The 21,909-nt window shown below is 48.1% G+C and overlaps 1 protein-coding gene across 1 annotated transcript in view; it reads left to right on the top strand.

The window, feature by feature from the left end:
* Positions 1-21,909, top strand: part of CREBBP (CREB binding protein) — an 846,007-nt gene that overhangs the window by 120,553 nt on the left and 703,545 nt on the right. Inside the window, exon 4 of the mRNA XM_030211575.1 lies at positions 3,591-3,840. Coding sequence (XP_030067435.1) covers positions 3,591-3,840 — 250 coding nt within the window. The remainder of the gene's footprint in view (positions 1-3,590; positions 3,841-21,909) is intronic.

The following is a 21,909-nucleotide window of genomic DNA, read 5'->3' as shown; positions in this document are numbered from 1 at the left end:
TGGCGCTTCTAGAGTTTCTCCCGGCACTGGTGCTGAGGCCTGTACGGGTCCTGTCGGACAATGCCACGGCTGTGGCCTATGTCAATCGCCAGGGAGGTACCAGGAGCGCCCCTCGAGCCAAGGAGGCCATGAAGCTATGCCTGTGGGCGGAAGCAAATCTGGAACAGCTGTCGGCGACCCACATTGCCGGAGTCATGAACGTCAAGGCGGACTTTCTCAGTCGCCATACCTTGGATCCCGGAGAGTGGCAACTGTCTGCTCGGGCGTTCTTGGACATCACAAAACGCTGGGGCTGGCCGAGCCTGGATCTGATGGCATCCTCGGCCAATTGCCAAGTACCGCGTTTTTTCAGCAGAGGACGGGACCCTCGATCTTTGGGAGTCGATGCTCTTCTCCAGCAGTGGCCGGCACAGGAGCTTCTCTACGTGTTCCCGCCCTGGCCCATGATGGGCAGGGTGCTAGGCCGGGTGGCAAAGCATCCGGGCCGGGTGATCCTGGTGGGTCCGGATTGGCCCAGACGTCCCTGGTATGCGGACTTAGTCAGACTCTCGGTGGGCGGCCCTCTGCGGCTGCTAGCGGAGCGGGGCCTCTTACATCAGGGTCCCGTGGTGATGGAGGATTCCTCCCCCTTTGGTCTTACGGCCTGGCTCTTGAGCGGTAGCGTCTGAGGAAGAAGGGCTTCTCGGACAAGATCATTGCCACTATGCTGAGAGCGAGGAAGCGCTCTACTTCTTCCACTTACACCAGGGTTTGGCGTACTTTTGCGTCGTGGTGCGAGGCAGGCTCTGTATCGCCCTTCACTGCTCCAATTTCTTCAGTGTTGGCGTTCCTGCAAGAGGGGCTGGAGAAAGGCCTGTCGCTCAGTTCACTGAAAGTCCAGGTGGCGGCTCTAGCTTGCTTCAGGAGTCGCCTGAAGGGGGCTTCCCTGGCTTCACAGCCAGATGTGGTACGCTTTCTCAAAGGAGTTAATCACCTGCGCCCCCCTCTGCACTCGATAGTGCCTATGTGGAATCTCAATCTGGTACTACGGACCTTGTAGAAGCCGCCCTTCGAGCCCTTGCCAAGGGCATCGCTGAAGGACCTGACGCTGAAAGCGGTCTTCCTGGTGGCTATCACATCAGCCAGAAGAGTTTCCGAGCTCCAGGCTCTCTCGTGTAGAGAGCCGTTCCTGCGATTCACTGAGGCAGGAGTATCAATTCGTCCAGTGCCCTCCTTCCTGCCCAAGATTGTTTCTCGATTCCATGTGAATCAGCAGCTTTATCTACCCTTCTTTCGTAGGGAGGATTACCCAGAGGAGTACCCTGTGCTCAAATACCTGGATGTTATACGGGTCATCATCAGATACTTGGAAGTGACCAATGATTTCCGGAAGTCGGATCACCTGTTCGTGCTGTTCGCAGGCCCTCGTAAGGGTCTGCAGGCATCTAAGCCTACAGTGGCACGTTGGGTCAAGGAGACGATCGCGGCAGCTTATGTGGCGGCAGGGAAGATTCCGCCTATTCAGCTGAAGGCATACTCTACTAGAGCACAAGCAGCCTCGATGGCGGAGTCCAGATCTGTCTTTTTGGAAGAGATTTGTAGAGCGGCTACTTGTCGTCGGCTCATACCTTCTCACGACATTACCGCTTGGATGTGGCTGCTCGGGCCGAGGCCCAGTTTGGGGCTTCAGTGTTGCGTTCAGGGATTTCCATGTCCCACCCTGGGTGAGTACTGCTTCGGTACATCCCACCAGTCTATGGATTGATTGGCTTGATGATAGGGAAGGTAAAATTATGTATCATACCTGATAATTTTCTTTCCCTTAATCATAGCTGATCAATCCATAGCCCCTCCCAGATATCTGTATTGTTTGTGTTCTGGTTATATTTCAGGTTCGAGTTCAGTCTTCATTTCCTGTTCACGAGGACTTCGTGTTCAAGTTCTTCCAATTGAAGTCTCTTCGAGTTGAGACGATTTTGTGTTACAGTGAGCTGCTGCTTCCTCTCCCCTCGTTTCGGCAGAGGCTGGATTGATAACTAAATCATACCAGCGCTCCCTCCCGCTTCGTGCGGCTGTAGGGTAGCTTTGTATCCCTCCCGCTTTGGCGGTGTTAGGGTAAGCCAGCTCCTCCCGCAGTTGCGGTAGCAGGATAAGCCAGTTCCCCCCGCGTCGGCGGGTGTGGTTTCCCGCCCACCGCCCCGGCAGTGGTGCGCTGGAATATTTCCCCTCCCCCGCTTCGGCGGTGGTGAGCTGGGCAGTGTGTCCCTTTGTGGGTGTAATTCTCTAAGTGCTGAGTCCTGCGGATGGAGCTTTGATATCGACATACTGGGGAATTTCCGGCAGCACATGACCACATATAGGGAGGCAAAAGATTGCTCTCTATCTCCACCTGCTGGTAGATGGACACAACCCACCAGTCTATGGATTGATTGGCTATGATTAAGGGAAAGAAAATTATCAGGTATGATACATAATTTTACCATATGAAACATGTATAAGGGTTTGAAGACTTACGTAAAACATTGCCCAAACAGTGGTCTTGTATTCTCAGTATTTACAATTCATCCATTTTGGAATTGTACTCATCCAAAATTTCTACCAAAGTTGATCTCTGACAGGGGCAGCTTGTTTAGGCTTTGCAGAGGAAAGTGGGGCCTTATTTGAATGTTAGTAGGGGCTGAAAAGTGGAGCCATATGCAAAAAGCAGTCATTCAGTGGTAGGACTGGCCCTGATATCTGCATTCCATTTCAGCCAGTCCATGTTGTATTTACTTTAACCCAAAGCTCTTCCCTCACAAGGAGGCATTTCACACCCTGAGTTGCGAGCTAACTCTCACTGGCTATCTGAAAGACCTCAGCTTCCTTGTCAGTCCACCTGGTTGTGTCCTTTGATACTGTCACACTGGGTTTTGTATTATCCAATTGTACTCTGAAAAGTTGGTTAGCAGATTTAATTTCCCACTGTTACTGAGTTGCTGGTCTTCAGGTTCTGCACCTTGTGAAAACTTCATCTTGTCACTTGTATGAGGTTGGACTCAACAGAGGAAATCCTGTATGGTTGCTGTCTGCTTCTTAGTTATTCCTTCACATCACAGTTCTGTCTTTATCAAATGTCTGAAAGAGTGTCTTTGGATGACATTACCCGCTAGTGTGTCTGATTTATCTTGCTTTCTGCAGAGAATGCTTCTTACATGCGCAAGCACCTTTGCTTTATTTGTCGCATGTAAAGTTAAATGTGATTGAAGCTATAAGAGTACGTAAAGCGTTCAATGTGCGCACTCATTTGTTGGTGATCCACTTATTTGTACCATGTTTTCCATGGATTTATTAGGGTTTCCATTGTGGTTTTTTTTTTTTTTTTTTAAATACTTTTGAGGCTGCTTTTAACTCTTACCCCTTAGTCACTTGTTTAATACTCATGTTTTAATCATTTCCATAATAAATGTAACTCTCTAATCCCTTATTTGTCCTGTTTGCTGGAATAGATAGTCCCAGCTAGACAGGTTATGATCTAACCTGTTTCCTATTAAATATAATTGAAATGGAGTGCATATCTTACTCTAAATTAGTTCATGTTGCACATATATAATTTGTACATGCTTTATTTTCAGCCTCAACTGCAGTCTCAGGTACAGCAGGTGGGTATTGGAACAACACCGTCAATGGGAACTGGACCCACTGCTGATCCAGAGAAACGCAAACTGATACAGCAGCAGCTGGTTCTACTGCTTCATGCTCATAAATGTCAAAGACGAGAACAAACAAATGGAGAGGTGAGGGACTGCTCACTCCCCCACTGTCGAACCATGAAGAATGTCCTCAATCACATGACGCATTGCCAGGCTGGGAAAGCCTGTCAAGGTGAGTCAGCTATTAAGCTATCAAAGTGTGATGTCTACAGTTAAAAAATATGAACTCCAAGGGAGGAGTGGGGTGTCTGAAACTGATTATGCCCACATAGAGTATAAGGCCCTCTTAATTTCAGGAAAAGGAGGCCTTATCTGAAACAATTGATGGTTTATTATAGGTAAAGTTTTTATTACAAATTTTAAGTATTCAGAGTGACTTCCTTTCAAGGAATTCCATTGTGGGGTTGTTAGCATTTTAAGGACGTTGGCAAGGTTCTGCTTTCTGAATTTTGGACTTTCCTTGGGATACTTTACTGCTTATAAGCTTTCAGAAGCTTAATTATAAAACATTTACACATCATATAACATATTTGACATGTTTTTTTTCTGAAAACTTGCCTGGAGATGGAGCAAGCCTTAGTTATTTTGATTTCTTCAGAGCGAATTGGCTGGTTTTGTAGAAGTAAGGCATTCCAAAGAGAAGTTTATGGATCAAAGAGGCAGGCTATAGATTTTGATAACTAGTTCATCAAATTTAGTTTAAAATTTTATGTTTGACTTCTAGGGCTTTGTATTATGAGGGGCCACACTATTTGACTATACTGCTGATCTCCTTTTGCCTTCTATGACTTTATGATCTCCTTAGCAATTGTTGCTAAATATGTGAGGACTTCCTTCCTGTTACGATTGTGGTCGTGACCCCTCTCAAACTTACCTTATTTCTGGTGGTCAGCTTCTTAGCTGGCTTCTGTTTGTTCTTCCTGAGTTAGCTTTGTCTCTGTCTCTGTGTGCTGGGTGCTTCCAGCTTGGCTCTAATTACTCCACTACACTGCACCTGTGTGTGGTAAGCCTCTCTGTGCTTCAGTATGCTTCCTGCCTGTGTCCAGGAGTTGTGACATCATCAGTCAGGACCTTGATAAGGAAGTGGTGTTCTTTCAGGGCCTTTGCAAACGCCAAAGGTCCAGGTTAGTGTTGGTGCAGTTAGCACTTCTGCCTTGTCTTGCTTGCCTTGAATCCTAGTCTGATTCCAGTCCTGTTGGCTCCCTTTCCCTCCTGTCTGAGAACCCTGAACCCCTGTCTGCCTTGCTTTTGTCTAGGTGCCTGTAGGCACTCCTGAACCCTGTCTGCCCTGCTTTTGTCTAGTTGCCTGGGGGCACTTCTGATTCCTGGTGTTCCAGCCTGCTAGTTCCAGTACTGATTTCCCTCCAAGTCCTGCCGGCTGCCTGCACCCAGGGGCTCAACCCCTGGGGAACGGCGGCTAAGTGTACGTGAAGACTGGTTCTAGTCCGGTGTGTTCCAGTTCAGTGCGTACCAGTCCGGTGCGTTCTAGCCCAGTGTTGGTTGGTGGATTTTGCCTGCTGCTGCGTGTTTTGAACCTGAGAACCTAACACTTCCATAGGGCCACCTGTGGGAACAAGGTTACTTCTCTTTCCAGAAGAAAGTGAGGAATTGGGTTTTTTGTTTATTGAACAAATCTTTGATTTCTTCCAGCATTGTGGTATATAAATTAATGTGGTTTGCAAAAATTAAACAACAAAATACACAATTCAGCATGTCATAAAACAAAGTAAATTACCCTTGCCCTTGAGCTTTCACATGTGTAATCTGAGAAGAGGAAAGAGGAATGCTTTCAACATTATATGAAAAGTTAAGATTCAGCTCACTGCTGACTTCACCTGACAACTTACTCCTCCATTACTGAAAATACTTGCAAACACTATTAACTGAAAATGTGATGGAACTGCCAGCAGACAACCTCGAGTAGAGCAAAGTGACTGCACATGCTGGTAGCAATAAAATCTTTCCCTCAAATACGAGGAGGTGCTCATCCTTGAGACTTAAATGTAAGCGCCAAATGCTTAAATGTAATTCATTTCCTAAGTGGGAGCCAGTGCAGGTCTGACAGTATTAACTAAGCATCTTCCTCACCCCCCCCCCCCCTCCAATGACCTGCAAGTGCAGCTGTTTCTGGTCCACCTGCAGTTTCCAGACCACAAGTAAGCAGAGCCTGCATCACCATATGTAAAGCAGATTGATTCAAATGTGGCCTCAGTTGCTGAACACATTTTAAATTAAAATGCAGCAGTATCTAGCCCCAGCGGAAGAACGTTATTAATGACACCCCTAGATCTTTAAACAAGTTTTTCTGTATTGTAAGAGATCTCCCCGACTCATCTCCAAACAGCAGTGCTTCAGTTTTCATTAAATTTAAAACCGACTTACTACAACACATCCAAGACTACCTCTTTCAGGGCTAGATGCACTAAACCTTAACGACCCTTTAACTAAGAAATTTTCAACCGTAGCATGCATTAAAGGCCACTTTCCGATGCTAGCAGCTTAGGAAAACGGAACGCAAACGAGTAACTACCATTGAAATGTGGACAATTCGGAATGCGCTAACCATACCAACGATTGCAACGAATCATTTACCGTGATAAATTTAACGTATGGTCAGACCTGTCGTTAAGGCCTGAGCTGTCATCTCCCCGCTTCCCCCTGCACCTTAAAATTCCAAGCTGGCATGTTGAAAAACAAAATAACACAAACATGTGGCTCCCCGCTTCCCTCTGCATACAATAGAAATGAAACAAAATCAAAAAAGGACCGGGAGGGGGCAAGGGCGCTCATCAGGAGTGTCCTGTATGGACGGTCTTGCCCCCCCTCCCCCAAGGTTGCCGCTGCTCCCCGCTTCTGCATGTATTAAATAAAAAATAAAAACAAAAAAACAAAAGTTTAGCAGCCCCGGTCCCCTTCCCTTTCTCTCTCTGTTTTTCTCCTCCCACAGCTCCGCCTCCCGCTATCCTGAGCTCGTTGCCGCCGCTCCCCCCCTCTGCTGGACCCCCCCTCCGCTTTACCGGCCCGCGCAGCGCCTCTCACCTCTGTGTGAAGGCTCTGCACGGGCAAGAACAGCTGATCGGCGATCAGTGCCGCCTTCTCCCATGTCCCTCTGTTCTTCCTGGGCCCACCCTCCTCTGACGTGGGTAACTTACATCAGAGGAGGGCGGGCCCAGGAAGAACAGAGAGATGTCGGAGAAGGCAGCACTGATCGCCGATCAGGTGTTCTTGCCCGTGCAGCGCCTTCACATAGAGGTGAGAGGCGCTGCGCGGGCCGGTAAAGCGGAGGGGGGTGGTAGGGGGGGGAGCGGCGAGCTCGGGGGCGGGGGTCGGAGGATGGCGGTAGGTGGAGCTGTGGGAGGAGAAAAACAGAGAGAGGAAGGAAGGGGGACCAGGGCTGCTAAACTTTGGTTTTTATTTTTTATTTAATACATGCGGAAGCGGGGAGCAACGGCGACCTTGTGGGGGGAGGGCAAGGGCGTCCTTACAGGACGCTCCTGACGAGCACCATTGCCCCTTTTATTTTCAATGTGTTTTTTTTGTTTGTTTGTTTTGGGTTTTGACGTTTGTGGCATGCGCAGAGCAGGCAGCATAACGCTTGACTGCTCTGCGCATGCTTTACGGGCAGATTAACGACGGGGATTACACTTCTGTAATGCATTTGACTTTCAAATACCGAACCGAACACGTGAGACTTCTGCTTTTAGTGCATTCTTTGTTTTTTCAACTTCGGTAAGGACTTCTATGTTTTTGATTTTTTAACGTATGGTTGATGCATCTGGGCCTCAGACAGCAGTTTAGTCTATTCATTGTCTCATCAGGGACATCTCTTAAAGGCGCAATCATTTGGACATTGTCCACATTGCCAAAAAGAAAATTATAAAGCGCTTATGTCCCAAATGGCTGAAGTATGCTGAACAGTACTGGCAACAGAGCTGAGCCCTTGGGTTACCCACAAGGCAAACTCAGATTTTTTTTTTTTTTAAGTTGCCTTTATAATGAGCTGTAAAGTTCTCTGAGGACAAGCAGGCATAATATTCACATACAGGTGACCTTGTCCATGGAGCCTGGTGTGGATATTTCTCACTTTAAATTTTTGAGGCAGTGTCCCGACCATGTATGGAAGGGACCAGCAGACTTGTTTTGCACAGAGAAGTAGTGTTTTTAATCTCTTCTCAGCGTGAAAAACTTTTGCCTTTTGGTTCCTTCCCTTTTTGGGATATTTTTTCCTTCATATTTTACCTTTAAATAATTTGTTTCCTCTTTTTTTTTTCTTTTTTTTCTATATTTCGATTTCTCAATTTTCAGCCCGAGGGGCCTCTAAGCCCTTCTCATACCTGGAAAGCAATGACCTCCTTCGGGTACGTGACAACTTGAGCTCCCCAGGCCATATAGCCTTTTGAATTAGTGTTGGCTGTTTTTTTTCCCCACCATGTCATTGAGGGTGTTGAATGGCTTTAAGAAGTGTACTTGATGCAATAGGACTATTTCAGGCACAGACCCACAGAACTGGTGTGTGCATTGCCTTGGTCCAGAGCACTAGGACAATAATTGTAACCTTTGCCAGCGCATGCAAGTGAGGACCCTTAAAACCCACAGAGTCAGTATGAAAAATGTTTTGGTTCTGCATTGGCATCCCCATTCAGCATGGCAGGGGACTCTGTACTCGAGGCAGAACCAGCATTGACATCAAGTGGGCCTGTGCAATATCAAGGGGTTGCTACATCAAACTCTGTGCTGCAAATGTGTAAGGACTGTACGTCCTCGTCTTCAGTGCTGCGCGCATCGAAGGATCGGCAGCACAAGAAACCTAAGAAGCATCCCATTGCTTGGCCCATAGTGCCCCTGTGTTGACGTGTTCAGTGCACGGGAAGTGTTTATGTTGCAGTAGCAATTCTCCTCTCCAGCTTATTTCTCATCGAGAGCCTTCAAGGTCTTCCAGATCTCCTATGTCTACTCAGGCTATAACTCAGGCCGTGTCCACACTGCTTTCTCAGCTTGTACCTACTCTACATGAGGAAATCTGGGCTATGCTCAAAGAGGGCTACGGCACACACAGCTTCTGCAGACTTTACGGGGTGTTTGCAGCAGCCTCAGCCTAGCCTGTTGGTACATCGGAGAGACAGTCACAGGAGAGGTCCTGCACACTGACTTGACATTGACTGGGTCAGCTCGCACCTAACTGACGCATGTGCTATCATAGGTAGAAAAGTTTTCTCCAACTTTAGCTCATATGCATTGGTGTACCTCAATGCAGAGCAGACACTCTCTTCTATGTACTTCCCATGAACAGTACTTTGAAGAGTCGGACTGACCTTTCCTGGGAGACAGATCAAGACCCATAGAACCTCTCAGATGAGGAGTCCTATGGCATTCCATCTGATCTTTCTCCACCACCTCAGAAGTATGTGTTTCCTCCAGAAAGTTTATCCTTTCCAGGCTTTGTCCATGAAGTGGAGTGGAGGAGTGGCCTAGTGGTTAGGGTGGTGGACTTTGGTCCTGGGGAACTGAGGAACTGAGTTCGATTCCCGGCACAGGCAGCTCCTTGTGACTCTGGGCAAGTCATTTAACCCTCCATTGCCTGCCGCATTGAGCCTGCCATGAGTGGGAAAGCGCGGGGTACAAATGTAACAAAAAAAAAATAAAATAAAAAATAAAATAGCTCAAGCTATACATTTTAAGCTGGAAACAGAGGAAGAACCTCATTCAGAACTTTTTGAAGTTCTAGGTTATGACTCTATGCCTAGAGAGAGTATGAAATTCCCCTCCATTCTATCATGAAAAATACTTTATTAAAAAACTGAGAGACTCCACTGACAGTTCAGATTGACACAATGTATAGGGTGCAGGATTTGAAAGAACACAATTCCCTAGTGGTGGAATCTGCTTTAAAGCATACTTACAGTGCAAGATCTAATGCTTCTCCTCCAGGCAGAGAAGTGAAAACATTAGATTTTTTTTTTTTTTGGCGGAAAGCTTTTCAAGTCTCAATACTAACCAATCGCATCTTGGATTATCAACTTTATTCCATGATTTACTTAAAAACTCTAATACAAAATGCTCTATCCTTTGCAAAATTCCTTCCCTCTGACAAATAAAAGAAATTCCATAAGCTACACAGAAAGCTTTTTGACTTTCATAAATCTCGTGAGGCAGACCTTTGCCACCTTAGCAATAGCAATACGCTGTCAGGGTTGTCCCTTGTTGTGGAGAAAACAACTTTGGTGACAAAATCGAGGAGGTGGCCTACCTAAGTACTACTACTTATACAAAGACTGGACCTTAAACGTCTACAACTACTGCTAGAAGATTTCCAGGAGGATATCAACGCTCCAACTACTATATATCTAAGTGTCATTCTCCGAGGACAAGCAGGCTGCTTGTTCTCACTGATGGGTGACGTCCACGGCAGCCCCTCCAATCGGAAACTTCTCTAGCAAAGGCCTTTGCTAGTCCTCGCGCGCCCATGCGCACCGCGCATGAGCGGCCGTCTTCCCGCCCGAACCGGCTCGTGTTCGTCAGTCTTCTTTTGTCCGCGCTCGGTACGGTCGTGTTACGCCGTTCGCACCCCTTAAGTTGACCTCGCGCGTCTTTTTTGGACTTTTCGCTAGTAAAAAAAAAAAAAAGGGAAAAAGGATTTTGGAAGAAGGCCTTTTCGGTCTTTTTCCCCTTCCTGTATTTCCAGTTTTTGCCCTGGTAAGTTTCTTTTCGTTTTCGGGGTAGGCCCTTTTGAGGCCTCGGGTCGAATTTTTTTCTCCCCCTCTTTTTCGTGCCTTACCGCAATTACGAGTTTTGATTTCGCCGGCGTGATTTTTCCGCCCATGACATCAAAGTCTCCCAGTGGCTTCAAGAAGTGCACCCAGTGCGCCCGGGTAATCTCACTCACTGACAGGCACGCGTCGTGTCTTCAGTGTCTGGGGGCTGGGCACCGCCCGCAGGCCTGCAGTCTTTGCGCCCTTTTACAGAAAAGGACTCAGGTAGCGAGATTGGCCCAGTGGAACGTTTTGTTCTCGGGCTCTTCATCGGCATCGGGAGTATCGAGTGCGTCGACGTCGACAGCGTCAAGACCTCCGTCCTCAGCCGCGACTGCATCGAGGCATCGACCCTCTGCATCGGGGCCGAGACATCGGAAGGCTGCGTCTGCGTCGGTGGTACCGGGACCTCCACTTCTGCTGATGTCGTTGGACAGTGCTGCTTCGACTTGGAGTGCAGGTGAGGGCTGTCCATTCCCCTGCTGGTGGCAGTGAGCCTTCGGGTGGGCCTCCCCCTATCCTGAGGGCTCCTGCGGTACAGCCCCCCCGAGACCGACCTTCGGCCTCGGCCCCGAGGAAGTGACGGCTGGATTCTACGTCCTCCTCGTCGGTAACGGGAAGCTCCGGTGACATGCTTCGTTTGAAAAAGTCAAAGAAGCATCGACACCGGTCTCCTTCCCGTATCGGTACCGAGAGCTCTGGGTCGCCGAGGGAGTCGGCACCCAGTAGGCATCGGCACCGAGAGGACCGCTCACCCTCTGTTCAGGAGGTGTCGATGCGCTCCACTTTGGACAGCCCGGAACAGCCTCCATGCCCGGAACAGACTCTGACATCGACACCTGCATCGGCTTACATGTCTTTTTCCACAGCCGCTCTGCATGAGAGTCTCCGGGCTGTTCTCCCAGAGATCCTGGGAGAGCTGTTGCGCCCTTTCCCTCCGGTACCGGGAGTGCTTGCGCCACCGGTACCGTCGAGTGAGGCGCCGGCTGGCCTTTTGCCCGGGGTAAGTTCTCTGACATCGGTGCTGCTTGCAGTACCGACTGCGGTCGCCTCCCAGGAAGGCTCCCAGACGACGTCGGCGGAGGGAGCTTCGCCGGCGCGGGCGAGGGAGTCTACCTCTCGACGCCCACACCGTGGCCGTGGTTCCACGGAGTCGAGCCGGGCACGGCTTCAGACGCAGGTCCGTGAACTTGTGTCTGATACCGATGGTGAGGCCTCGTGGGAGGAGGAGGAGGACATCAGATATTTCTCTGACGAGGAGTCTGATGGGCCTTCCTTCGGATCCCACTCCCTCCCCTGAAAGGCAGCTTTCTCCTCCCGAGAGTCTGTCTTTCGCGGCCTTTGTCCGGGAGATGTCTACGGCCATCCCCTTCCCGGTGGTTGTGGAGGACGAGCCCAGGGCTGAAATGTTTGAGCTCCTGGACTACCCTTCTCCACCTAAGGAAGCGTCCACAGTACCCATGCATCATGTCCTAAAAAAGATATTGCTGGCGAACTGGACCAAGCCATTAAGTAATCCCCACATTCCCAAGAAGATCGAGTCCCAGTACCGGATCCATGGGGACCCAGAGCTGATGCGCACTCAGTTGCCTCACGACTCTGGAGTTGTGGATTTGGCCCTAAAGAAGGCTGAGTTCTAGGGAGCATGCTTCGGCGCCACCGGGCAAGGACTCTAGAACCTTAGACTCCTTTGGAAGGAAGGCCTACCATTCTTCTATGCTCATGGCCAAAATCCAGTCTTACCAGCTCTACACGAGCATACACATGCGGAACAATGTGCGGCAATTGGCGGGCTTGGTGGACAAGCTCCCTCCTGAGCAAGCCAAGCCATTTCAGGAGGTGGTCAGGCAGCTGAAGGCGTGCAGAAAATTCCTGGCCAGAGGGGTGTATGACACCTTTGATGTTGCGTCCAGGGCCGCTGCTCAAGGTGTGGTGATGCGCAGACTCTCATGGCTGCGTGCCTCCGACCTGGAGAATAGGATCCAGCAGTGGATTGCGGACTTGCCTTGCCGTGCGGATAATATTTTTGGAGAGAAAGTCGAACAGGTGGTAGAGCAGCTCCACCAGCGGAATACTGCTTTTGACAAGTTCTCCCGCCGGAAGCCTTCAGCTTCTACCTCTACAGGTAGACAATTTTTGGGGGGAAGGAAGACGGTTCCCTACTCTTCTGGTAAGCGTAGGTACAATCCTCCTCCTCGACAGCCTGCGGCCCAAGCTAAGCCCCAGCACGCTCGCTCTCGTCAGCAGCGTGCGCCTCAGCAAGACCCCTCGGCTCCCCAGCAAAAGCAAGGGACGAGCTTTTGACTGGCTCCAGCAGAGCATAGCCGACATCCAAGTGTCAGTGCCGGGTGACCTGCCGGTCGGAGGGAGGTTGAAAGTTTTTCACCAAAGGTGGCCTCTCATAACCTCCGATCAGTGGGTTCTCCAAATAGTCCAGCAAGGATACACCCTCAATTTGGCCTCAAAACCTCCAAATTGTCCACCGGGAGCTCAGTCTTACAGCTTCCAACACAAGCAGGTACTTGCAGAGGAACTCTCTGCCCTTCTCAGCGCCAATGCGGTCGAGCCCGTGCCATCCGGGCAGGAAGGGGTGGGATTCTATTCCAGGTACTTCCTTGTGGAAAAGAAAACAGGGGGGATGCGTCCCATCCTAGACCTAAGGGCCCTGAACAAATATCTGGTCAAAGAAAAGTTCAGGATGCTTTCCCTGGGCACCCTTCTCCCCATGATTCAGGAAAATGATTGGCTATGCTCTCTGGACTTGAAGGACGCCTACACACACATCCCGATACTGCCAGCTCACAGACAGTATCTGCGATTCCAGCTGGGCACACGTCACTTCCAGTACTGTGTGCTACCCTTTGGGCTCGCCTCTGCGCCCAGAGTGCTCACGAAGTGCTTGGCTGTAGTAGCGGCGGCACTTCGCAGGCTGGGGGTACACGTGTTCCCATATCTCGACGATTGGCTGGTGAAGAACACATCCGAGGCAGGAGCTCTACAGTCCATGCAGATGACTATTCGCCTCCTGGAGCTACTGGGGTTTGTGATAAATTATCCGAAGTCCCATCTTCTCCCAGTGCAGAAACTCGAATTCATAGGAGCTCTGCTGGATTCTCGGACGGCTCGTGCCTATCTCCCAGAGGCGAGAGCCAACAACTTGTTGTCCCTCGTCTCGTGGGTGCGAGCTTCCCAGCAGATCACAGCTCGGCAGATGTTGAGATTGCTTGGCCACATGGCCTCCACTGTTCATGTGACTCCCATGGCCCGCCTTCACATGAGATCTGCTCAATGGACCCTAGCTTCCCAGTGGTTTCAGGCTGCTGGGGATCTAGAAGACGTGATCCACCTGTCCACGAGTTTTCTCAAATCCCTGTATTGGTGGACGATTTGGTCCAATTTGACTCTGGGACGTCCTTTCCAAATTCCTCAGCCACAAAAAGTGCTGACTACGGATGCGTCTCTCCTGGGGTGGGGAGCTCATGTCAATGGGCTTCACACCCAGGGAAGCTGGTCCCTCCAGGAACGCGATCTGCAGATCAATCTCCTGGAGTTACGAGCGGTCTGGAACGCTCTGAAGGCTTTCAGAGATCGGCTGTCCCACCAAATTATCCAAATTCAGACAGACAACCAGGTTGCTATGTATTACATCAACAAGCAGGGGGGCACCAGATCTCGCCCCCTGTGTCAGGAAGCCGTCAGCATGTGGCTCTGGGCTCGCCGTCACGGCATGGTGCTCCAAGCCACATACCTGGCAGGCGTAAACAACAATCTGGCCGACAGGCTGAGCAGGATTATGCAACCTCACGAGTGGTCGCTCAATTCCCGTGTAGTGCGACAGATCTTCTAGGTGTGGGGCACCCCCTTGGTAGATCTCTTTGCATCTCGAGCCAACCACAAAGTCCCTCAGTTCTGTTCCAGGCTTCAGGCCCACGGCAGACTGGCATCGGATGCCTTCCTCCTGGACTGGGGGAAGGGTCTGCTGTATGCTTATCCTCCCATACCTCTGGTGGGGAAGACTTTGTTGAAACTCAAGCAAGACCGAGGCACCATGATTCTGATTGCTCCTTTTTGGCCGCGTCAGATCTGGTTCCCTCTTCTTCTGGAGTTGTCCTCCGAAGAACCGTGGAGATTGGAGTGTTTTCCCACCCTCATCACACAGGACGAAGGGGCGCTTCTGCATCCCAACCTCCGGTCTCTGGCTCTCACGGCCTGGATGTTGAGAGCGTAGACTTTGCCTCTTTGGGTCTGTCAGAGGGTGTCTCCCGCATCTTGCTTGCTTCCAGGAAAGATTCCACTAATAGGAGTTACTTCTTTCTATGGAGGAGGTTTGCCGTCTGGTGTGACAGCAAGGCCCTAGATCCTCGCTCTTGTCCTACACAGACCCTGCTTGACTACCTTCTGCACTTGTCTGAGTCTGGTCTCAAGACCAACTCTGTAAGGGTTCACCTTAGTGCAATCAGTGCATACCATTACCATGTGGAAGGTAAGCCGATCTCAGGACAGCCTTTAGTTGTTCGCTTCATGAGAGGTTTGCTTTTGTCAAAGCCCCCTGTCAAGCCTCCTACAGTGTCATGGGATCTCAATGTCGTTCTCACCCAGCTGATGAAACCTCCTTTTGAGCCACTGAACTCCTGCCATCTGAAGTACTTGACCTGGAAGGTCATTTTCCTGGTGGCAGTTACTTCAGCTCGTAGAGTCAGTGAGCTTCAGGCCCTGGTAGCCCAGGCCCCTTACACCAAATTTCATCATAACAGAGTAGTCCTCCGCACTCACCCTAAGTTCTTGCCAAAGGTTGTGTCGGAGTTCCATTTGAACCAGTCAATTGTCTTGCCAACATTCTTTCCCCGTCCTCATTCCTGCCTTGCTGAACGTCAGCTGCACACATTGGACTGCAAAAGAGCATTGGCCTTCTATCTGGAGCGGACACAGCCCAACAGACAGTCCGCCCAATTGTTTGTTTCTTTTGATCCCAACAGGAGGGGAGTGGCTGTGGGGAAACGCACCATATCCAATTGGCTAGCAGATTGCATTTCCTTCACTTGCGCCCAGGCTGGGCTGGCTCTTGAGGGTCATGTCATGGCTCATAATGTTAGAGCCATGGCAGCGTCAGTGGCCCACTTGAAGTCAGCCACTATTGAAGAGATTTGCAAAGCTGCGACGTGGTCATCTGTCCACACATTCACATCTCATTACTGCCTGCAGCAGGATACCCGACGCGACAGTCGGTTCGGGCAGTCAGTGCTTCAGAATCTGTTCGGGGTTTAGAATCCAACTCCACCCCCCTAGGCCCATGTTTATTCGGTTCCAGGCTACACTCTCAGTTAGTTGGATAAATTGTTAGGTCAATCTCAGTTATGTCCTCGCCGTTGCGAGGCCCAATTGACCATGTTTGTTGTTTTGAGTGAGCCTGGGGGCTAGGGATACCCCATCAGTGAGAACAAGCAGCCTGCTTGTCCTCGGAGAAAGCGAATGCTACATACCTGTAGAAGGTATTCTCCGAGGACAGCAGGCTGATTGTTCTCACAAACCTGCCCGCCTCCCCTTTGGAGTTGTGTCTTCCCTTGTCTTTGTCTTGCTACATATGGGACTGACGAACACGAGCTGGTTCGGGCGGGAATATGGCCGCGCATGCGCGGTGCGCATGGGCGCGCGAGGACTAGCAAAGGCCTTTGCTAGAGAAGTTTCCGATTGGAGGGGCTGCCGTGGACGTCACCCATCAGTGAGAACAATCAGCCTGCTGTCCTCGGAGAATGCCTTCTACAGGTATGTAGCATTCGCTTTACACACCAACTCCTCCTCTACCTGGAAGGACTATGCTTCAACATTTGCATCCAAGACAGCAGCAGGGTCAATTCCAGAAGCCCTATCAATCTAAACAACAACCTAATTTGAGACCTTCCTAGTGAGCATTGCCATTGTACAGTTGTCCGTGCCAAGCGACCTACCTGGAGGGAGGCTCATTCTTGTCCCACAGAGGTGGCTTCTCATAACCTCAGACTGATGGATGCTAGACACCATTCAGCATGGCTGCGCTCTGCATTGGCATAGAAGACTCCCCCCCCCCCCCCCCCCCCCACACCCCACCCCACCATACACCAAGACTATCTCATTTCAGTTCCCTCCAAATGAAATTACTTTGAGAGGAGCTCTCAGCCCTCTTCTGGCAGAATGCAATAGATCCACTTCCTCCACTGGACAGGGGTCGAGGGTTCTCATTCCAAAAAAAGACAGTGGGTACATCTAATTCTTGATCTACAAGTCCTGAACAAGTTTCTCCTCAAAGTGAAGTTTCGCATGGTATCCCTGAGGTCACTACTTCTGATGATAAACCTCAACGATTGGCTTTGCTCTCTAATGTGTGTGTGTGTATATCTCTTTGAGGTCTAAAGTCTCACCCCATTAATTCCTGTTCCTCTAATGACGCATTTTGAAACTTCTCAGGGAAAGACTCACTCAAATGTACTATGTACTAAGTATTTAAATCCAATGCGGAAAAATCCCTATACATCATACCATCCTTACCTACTTCATGGATCAACCCCCCCCCCCCCCCCACCCACCCCAGGCACTGAAGGTGTGAATGGAATCATAAAATGATCTGTCCAAGACAATGGAGCTGGCAAAGATGGAACAAACGAATAATCAGATTCCTATTCCCCAAAAAGTTCTAATTATGACGATCACTGTGTAGGTAGCCCCAACTCCTCCATAAACACAAAAAGCTGCTTTGCTCTACGATCTGCATCATCATTAGTGTGCAAATTAAAATCATCTAGTACCAGTATACTTTAGAAATGCACCACTAAATCTGTAATACTTTGTTGAACTAAATTCCAATCAACAAGAGGACAGTGAGGGTGGACAATAAAGCAAAACAGCATAAAACGGAAATGGAAAGTGCACCCTGATCACCAAAACTTCTGAATACACTAAAAACAGGCAAGTGATCTGTGCACAACCCAATGTGTGCAAACAAACTACAGCCAAATCACTTCCCCTCTCTTTTTGCCAAGTACCGGCAAATGCCATGTACTCTGCCAGCAAACATGAAGTTAAATAAGACCCCTCTCCTACCTGCAGCCAGGTTTCCGTAAGGAAGCAAAGTTGCAGCTGTAGTTCACTAATCAAATCTGCAAACAAGGCAAATTTTACCTCAGAATGACCGACAGTTCAACAAAGCTGCACCTAACTCCCTGTGAGGAACTTCCCTCCTGCGCATCAAAAGCAGACTACAATCTGCTAAACATCTTGGACCTTGTAAAGGCCTACTCTCGGTTACCATATCAGTCCTCTGCCCCCCAAACCACAGGTATAGTATCCCCTACCTCCCCACAACACATGACCCCTATTAAAAAGAACACCCTAAATCCAACCCTAATTATACCCTTAACTATTCTCCTCACTTTATTTATTTGTTGCATTTGTACCCCACATTTTCCCACCTATTTGCAGGCTCAGTGTGGCTTGCATAGTACCGTCAGAGGCGTTTGCCCAGTCGGTGGATAACAAATACAAAGTTGTATAGTGATCATATGAGGTATAAGTGGAGGGTTGGAATGGATGAAGATTGCGTGTTGTCCTGCTCAATCATAGTCATGCTGTGTTGGTAGGTAAAGAGGGTTACTGGGGGATGTTGGGGTAGGTCTTTTTGAAGAGGTTGGTTTTTAGTGATTTCCTGAAGTTCAAGTGGTCATGGATTGTTTTCACAGCTTTTGGGAGCCCATTCCATAGTTGTGCGCTTATGTAGGAGAAGCCGGCTGCGTAAGTTGTTTTGTATTTCATCCCTTTGCAATTTGGGTAGTGTAGGTTTAGGTAGGATCTTGATGATCTGACTTTGTTGCTTCTTGGTAAGTCTATGAGGTCTGTCATGTATTCTGGGACTACGTCGTATATGATTTTATGGTCTAAGGTGCAGATTTTGAAGATGATCTGTTTTTTTGATTGGGAGCCAATGCAACTTTTCTCGGAGGGGTTTGGCACTTTCGAAGCGTGTTTTGCTGAATATCAGCCTGGCTGCTGTATTTTGGGCGGTCTGGAGTTGTTTTTAATGAGTTGTTCTTTGCAGCCCGTGTAGATTCCGTTGCAATAATCTGCATGGCTTAGGACCATTGATTGTATTAGGTATCGAAAAGTTGCTCTTGGGAAGAAAGGTTTTAATTGTTTGAGCTTCCACATTGAATAAAACATTTTCTTTGTTAGAGTTTACTTGGCTCTCGAGGGTAAGGTTGCGATCGAGTGTGACACCGAGTATTTTCAAACTGTCCGAGGTAGGGAGGGTGTATCCTGGAGTATTTATGGTTGTGGGTTTGTATTTGTTACATGGAGAGGAGAGGATGAGGCAATGTGTTTTTTTGTTGTTCAGTTTCAGTTGGAATGAGTATGCCAAGGAGTCCATGATGTTCAGACTATCGTTGATTTTGTTGGTTATTTCTGTCAGATCATGTCTGAAGGGGATGTATATTGTAACATCATCTGTGTAAATGAATGGGTTAAGGCCTTGGTTGGATAAGGACTGTGCCAGTGGAATCATCATCATGTTGAAGAGTATTGGTGATAATGGTGATCCTTGAGGTGCTCCGCAGACTGCTTTCCACGGTAGTGATATGTTTGACTTTGATTTTACTTTCTGGTGGTTATGAAAGCCTTTGATCCAGTTAAGTACGTTTCCTTCAATCCCGAAGTGGCCTAGTATTCTTAGTAGTATGTTGTGGTTTACCATGTCGAATGCGCTCGACATGTCGAACTGGAGGAGTATGCTTTTGCCTGTGGCAATCTCCTGCTTGAATTTGGCCAAGAGGACAGTTTCGGTGCTGTGGTGGGATTGGAATCCTGATTGTGAATTATGTAGTATTGAGAACTTGTCCAGGTATTCCGTAAGCTGTTTAGTCACGAAGCTGTCCATCATTTTTACTGCTAATGGGATAGACACAACTGGGCGGTAATTGGTGATATCGTTTGTGCTTTTCTTGGCGTCTTTTGGTATTGGGGTGAGTAGGATGTTGCCATGTTCCTCAGGGAAGAGACCTTGTTGTAACATGAAGTTTAGATGGGATGTAAGGTCTGCTATGAAGTGGTCTTGGGCAGACTTGAGTAGATGACTGGGGCATGCATCCAGTTTGCAGTGGGTCTTGGCAAACCTGTAAGTCTCTTGTGTAACTGATTCGGTGCTGAGGAGATTAAATGTTGTCCAAATGCGGTCAGCTGGGTATCCTTCGGAGGATGGGTCCAGATCGTTGAAGATTTCGATGTCGGTATTGTGATGAGGAAGTGTGCTGCGTAGTTTTATTATTTTTTCATTAAAGTAGTTAGCAAGTTGTCTGCGGGTGGGATGTCTATGTTGGTTGTGGTGATAGAGGTGGTGTCTAGTAACTTATTTATGAGTTAGAATAGTTTCTTCATATCTTTGTAGTCCGGTCCTAATTTGGTTTTGTAGTAGGACCTTTTGGTTTGTTTTATTGTGTATTTGTATTTTCTATGTATTTGTTTCCATGTGTTGAGTGTGTGTTCATCTTTTGTCTTTCTCCATACTCGTTCAAGTTTTCTAGATTGTGTTTTGAGCGTTTTAGTTCGTCATTGAACCAAGGTATAGTGTTTTGTCTTTTTGATATTTTTGTTTTTAAGGGTGCTATTTTGTTTAGTACGCTGTTGCATCTGCCATCCCAGTGGTTGAGATAAGGTGTGGAATCAGTGCGTGTTGTCCATTCGTTGTCGTATATTTGTTGCAAGAATATTTGTGGATCGATTTGCCCTCTTGTAGTGTAAGTAGTACGTTCTGGAGTACTGTTTGAGCCCTTCTTCCGCCAGTTTAGAGTTAGGTTCAGTTTGTAATGGCCAGTCCAAGGTATTGCTGTCCATTTGATGTCTGTTATTAATAGGTTATTGTCTGTAGATAGTTTGTGATAGGAGGTCCAATGTATGTCCTTTGATATGGGTAGTTTGCATGTGGGGCCATTAAAAATCCCAGGCCTGTAGGAAATCTTTACATTCAAGTGCGTTTGTGGAGTTGGGGTCTTCTAGGTGAAGGTTAATGTCGCCTAGTAGCAGTATGTTGTTGTTGTTTACACAGTTGTTTGATATGAAGTCCATGAAGGTGGGCTGACTTTCCTTCCAGTTGCCAGGTGGTCTGTAGAATAATTCACAATTTAGGTGATCGGTTAGGGAGTTGTTGTGGATTCTAAATGAGGCAATTTCTAGTTGGGCTGTTATGGAGGTGGCTGTGGTGTCGGTGGTGAATTTTTCTCGGTATGTTAGTGCTATGCCTCTACCTCTCTTTTCCGATCTGGTTCAGTGGGTGATTTTGTAACCTGGCGGGCACAGTTCATGGATTATGGGGTCGTTTTGGTTGTGAATCCATGTTTCATTGATAAAGATGAGATCGCGGTTTTCTGAGGTGATCCAATCTGATATTGTTGTTGTTTTGTTGATTACGGATCTAGCATTGATGTAGCCTACCTGGATGTTTTGGTATGGGGCTTCTAGGTTTGGTGTTATGTGGATTTTTGTTGTCGTTCCTTGGGTGATGTGTGTTTGTTGTGGTCTTTCCTCTCGTTTTGTTGGTTAGTTTTCCTTTAGTGTGATGGGTCAGTTTGGTGGAGTATGGAATGTTTGATCAGTCTTTGGTGATTTTGTAGGGTGGGTATGAAGTAATATTTTATGACTGGGATGGATAGTGCTAGATGGATCAGTGAAAGGGAGTAGATTACCAGAAGTATTTTGATTGTGTTCATTTTGGTGTCAATTTAGAATATATAGGTTACTCACAGTCAGATGCTCGGGAATGAAGTCCTGGACACCTATAAGTCAGGCTTACAGTGAGAGCGGGAGCTCAGCAGTTCTGATAGAAGTAGAGCCTCAGAAGCAAGCTGCCTATTGTGGGAGGTGCTTTCTGGTATCACCAACCGTCTGCCTGGTTTGAAATTATGTTGTGAAAGATGATGGCTGAGGGAAGCCTTCCCTAAGAGCAGGCTACAATAAAGATTGGAGCTCAGTAGCTCTAATAAGAGTGTAAACTGCTATAAAAGTGGGAGCTTAACAGTTCTAAAGTAAGTGCAGGCTTACAGTGAGAGTGGGAGCTCAGCAGTTCTGATGGGAATACAGGCTCACAGTGAGAGTGAGAGTTCAGCAGTTCTGATAGTAGAGCCTTGGAAGCAAACTGCCTATTGTGGGAGGTGCTTTCTGGTATCACCAACCATCTGCCTGGTTTGAAATTATGTTGTGAAAGATGATGGCTGAGGAAAGCCTTCCCCAAGAGCAGGCTACAATAAAGGTTGGAGCTCAGCAGACCAGTAGCTTCTATTCCCTTAATCACTAAAATAACAGAAGGTACAGTGACCAAACAAGTCACTGAATATCTAATCAAATTCTCGATACTACATGACTCCCAGTCAGGATTTCGCTCTAAACACAGTACTGAAACCGTACTAGTTACGCTCACGACCAAATTCAAACAATTGATAGCAAACGGAAATAACATACTACTGTTACAATTCGAC

Source organism: Microcaecilia unicolor, chromosome 8 (assembly GCF_901765095.1).
Source record: "Microcaecilia unicolor chromosome 8, aMicUni1.1, whole genome shotgun sequence".
NCBI classification, from domain to species: Eukaryota; Metazoa; Chordata; class Amphibia; order Gymnophiona; family Siphonopidae; genus Microcaecilia; species Microcaecilia unicolor.
This window is presented reverse-complemented; position numbering and strand designations above follow the sequence as displayed.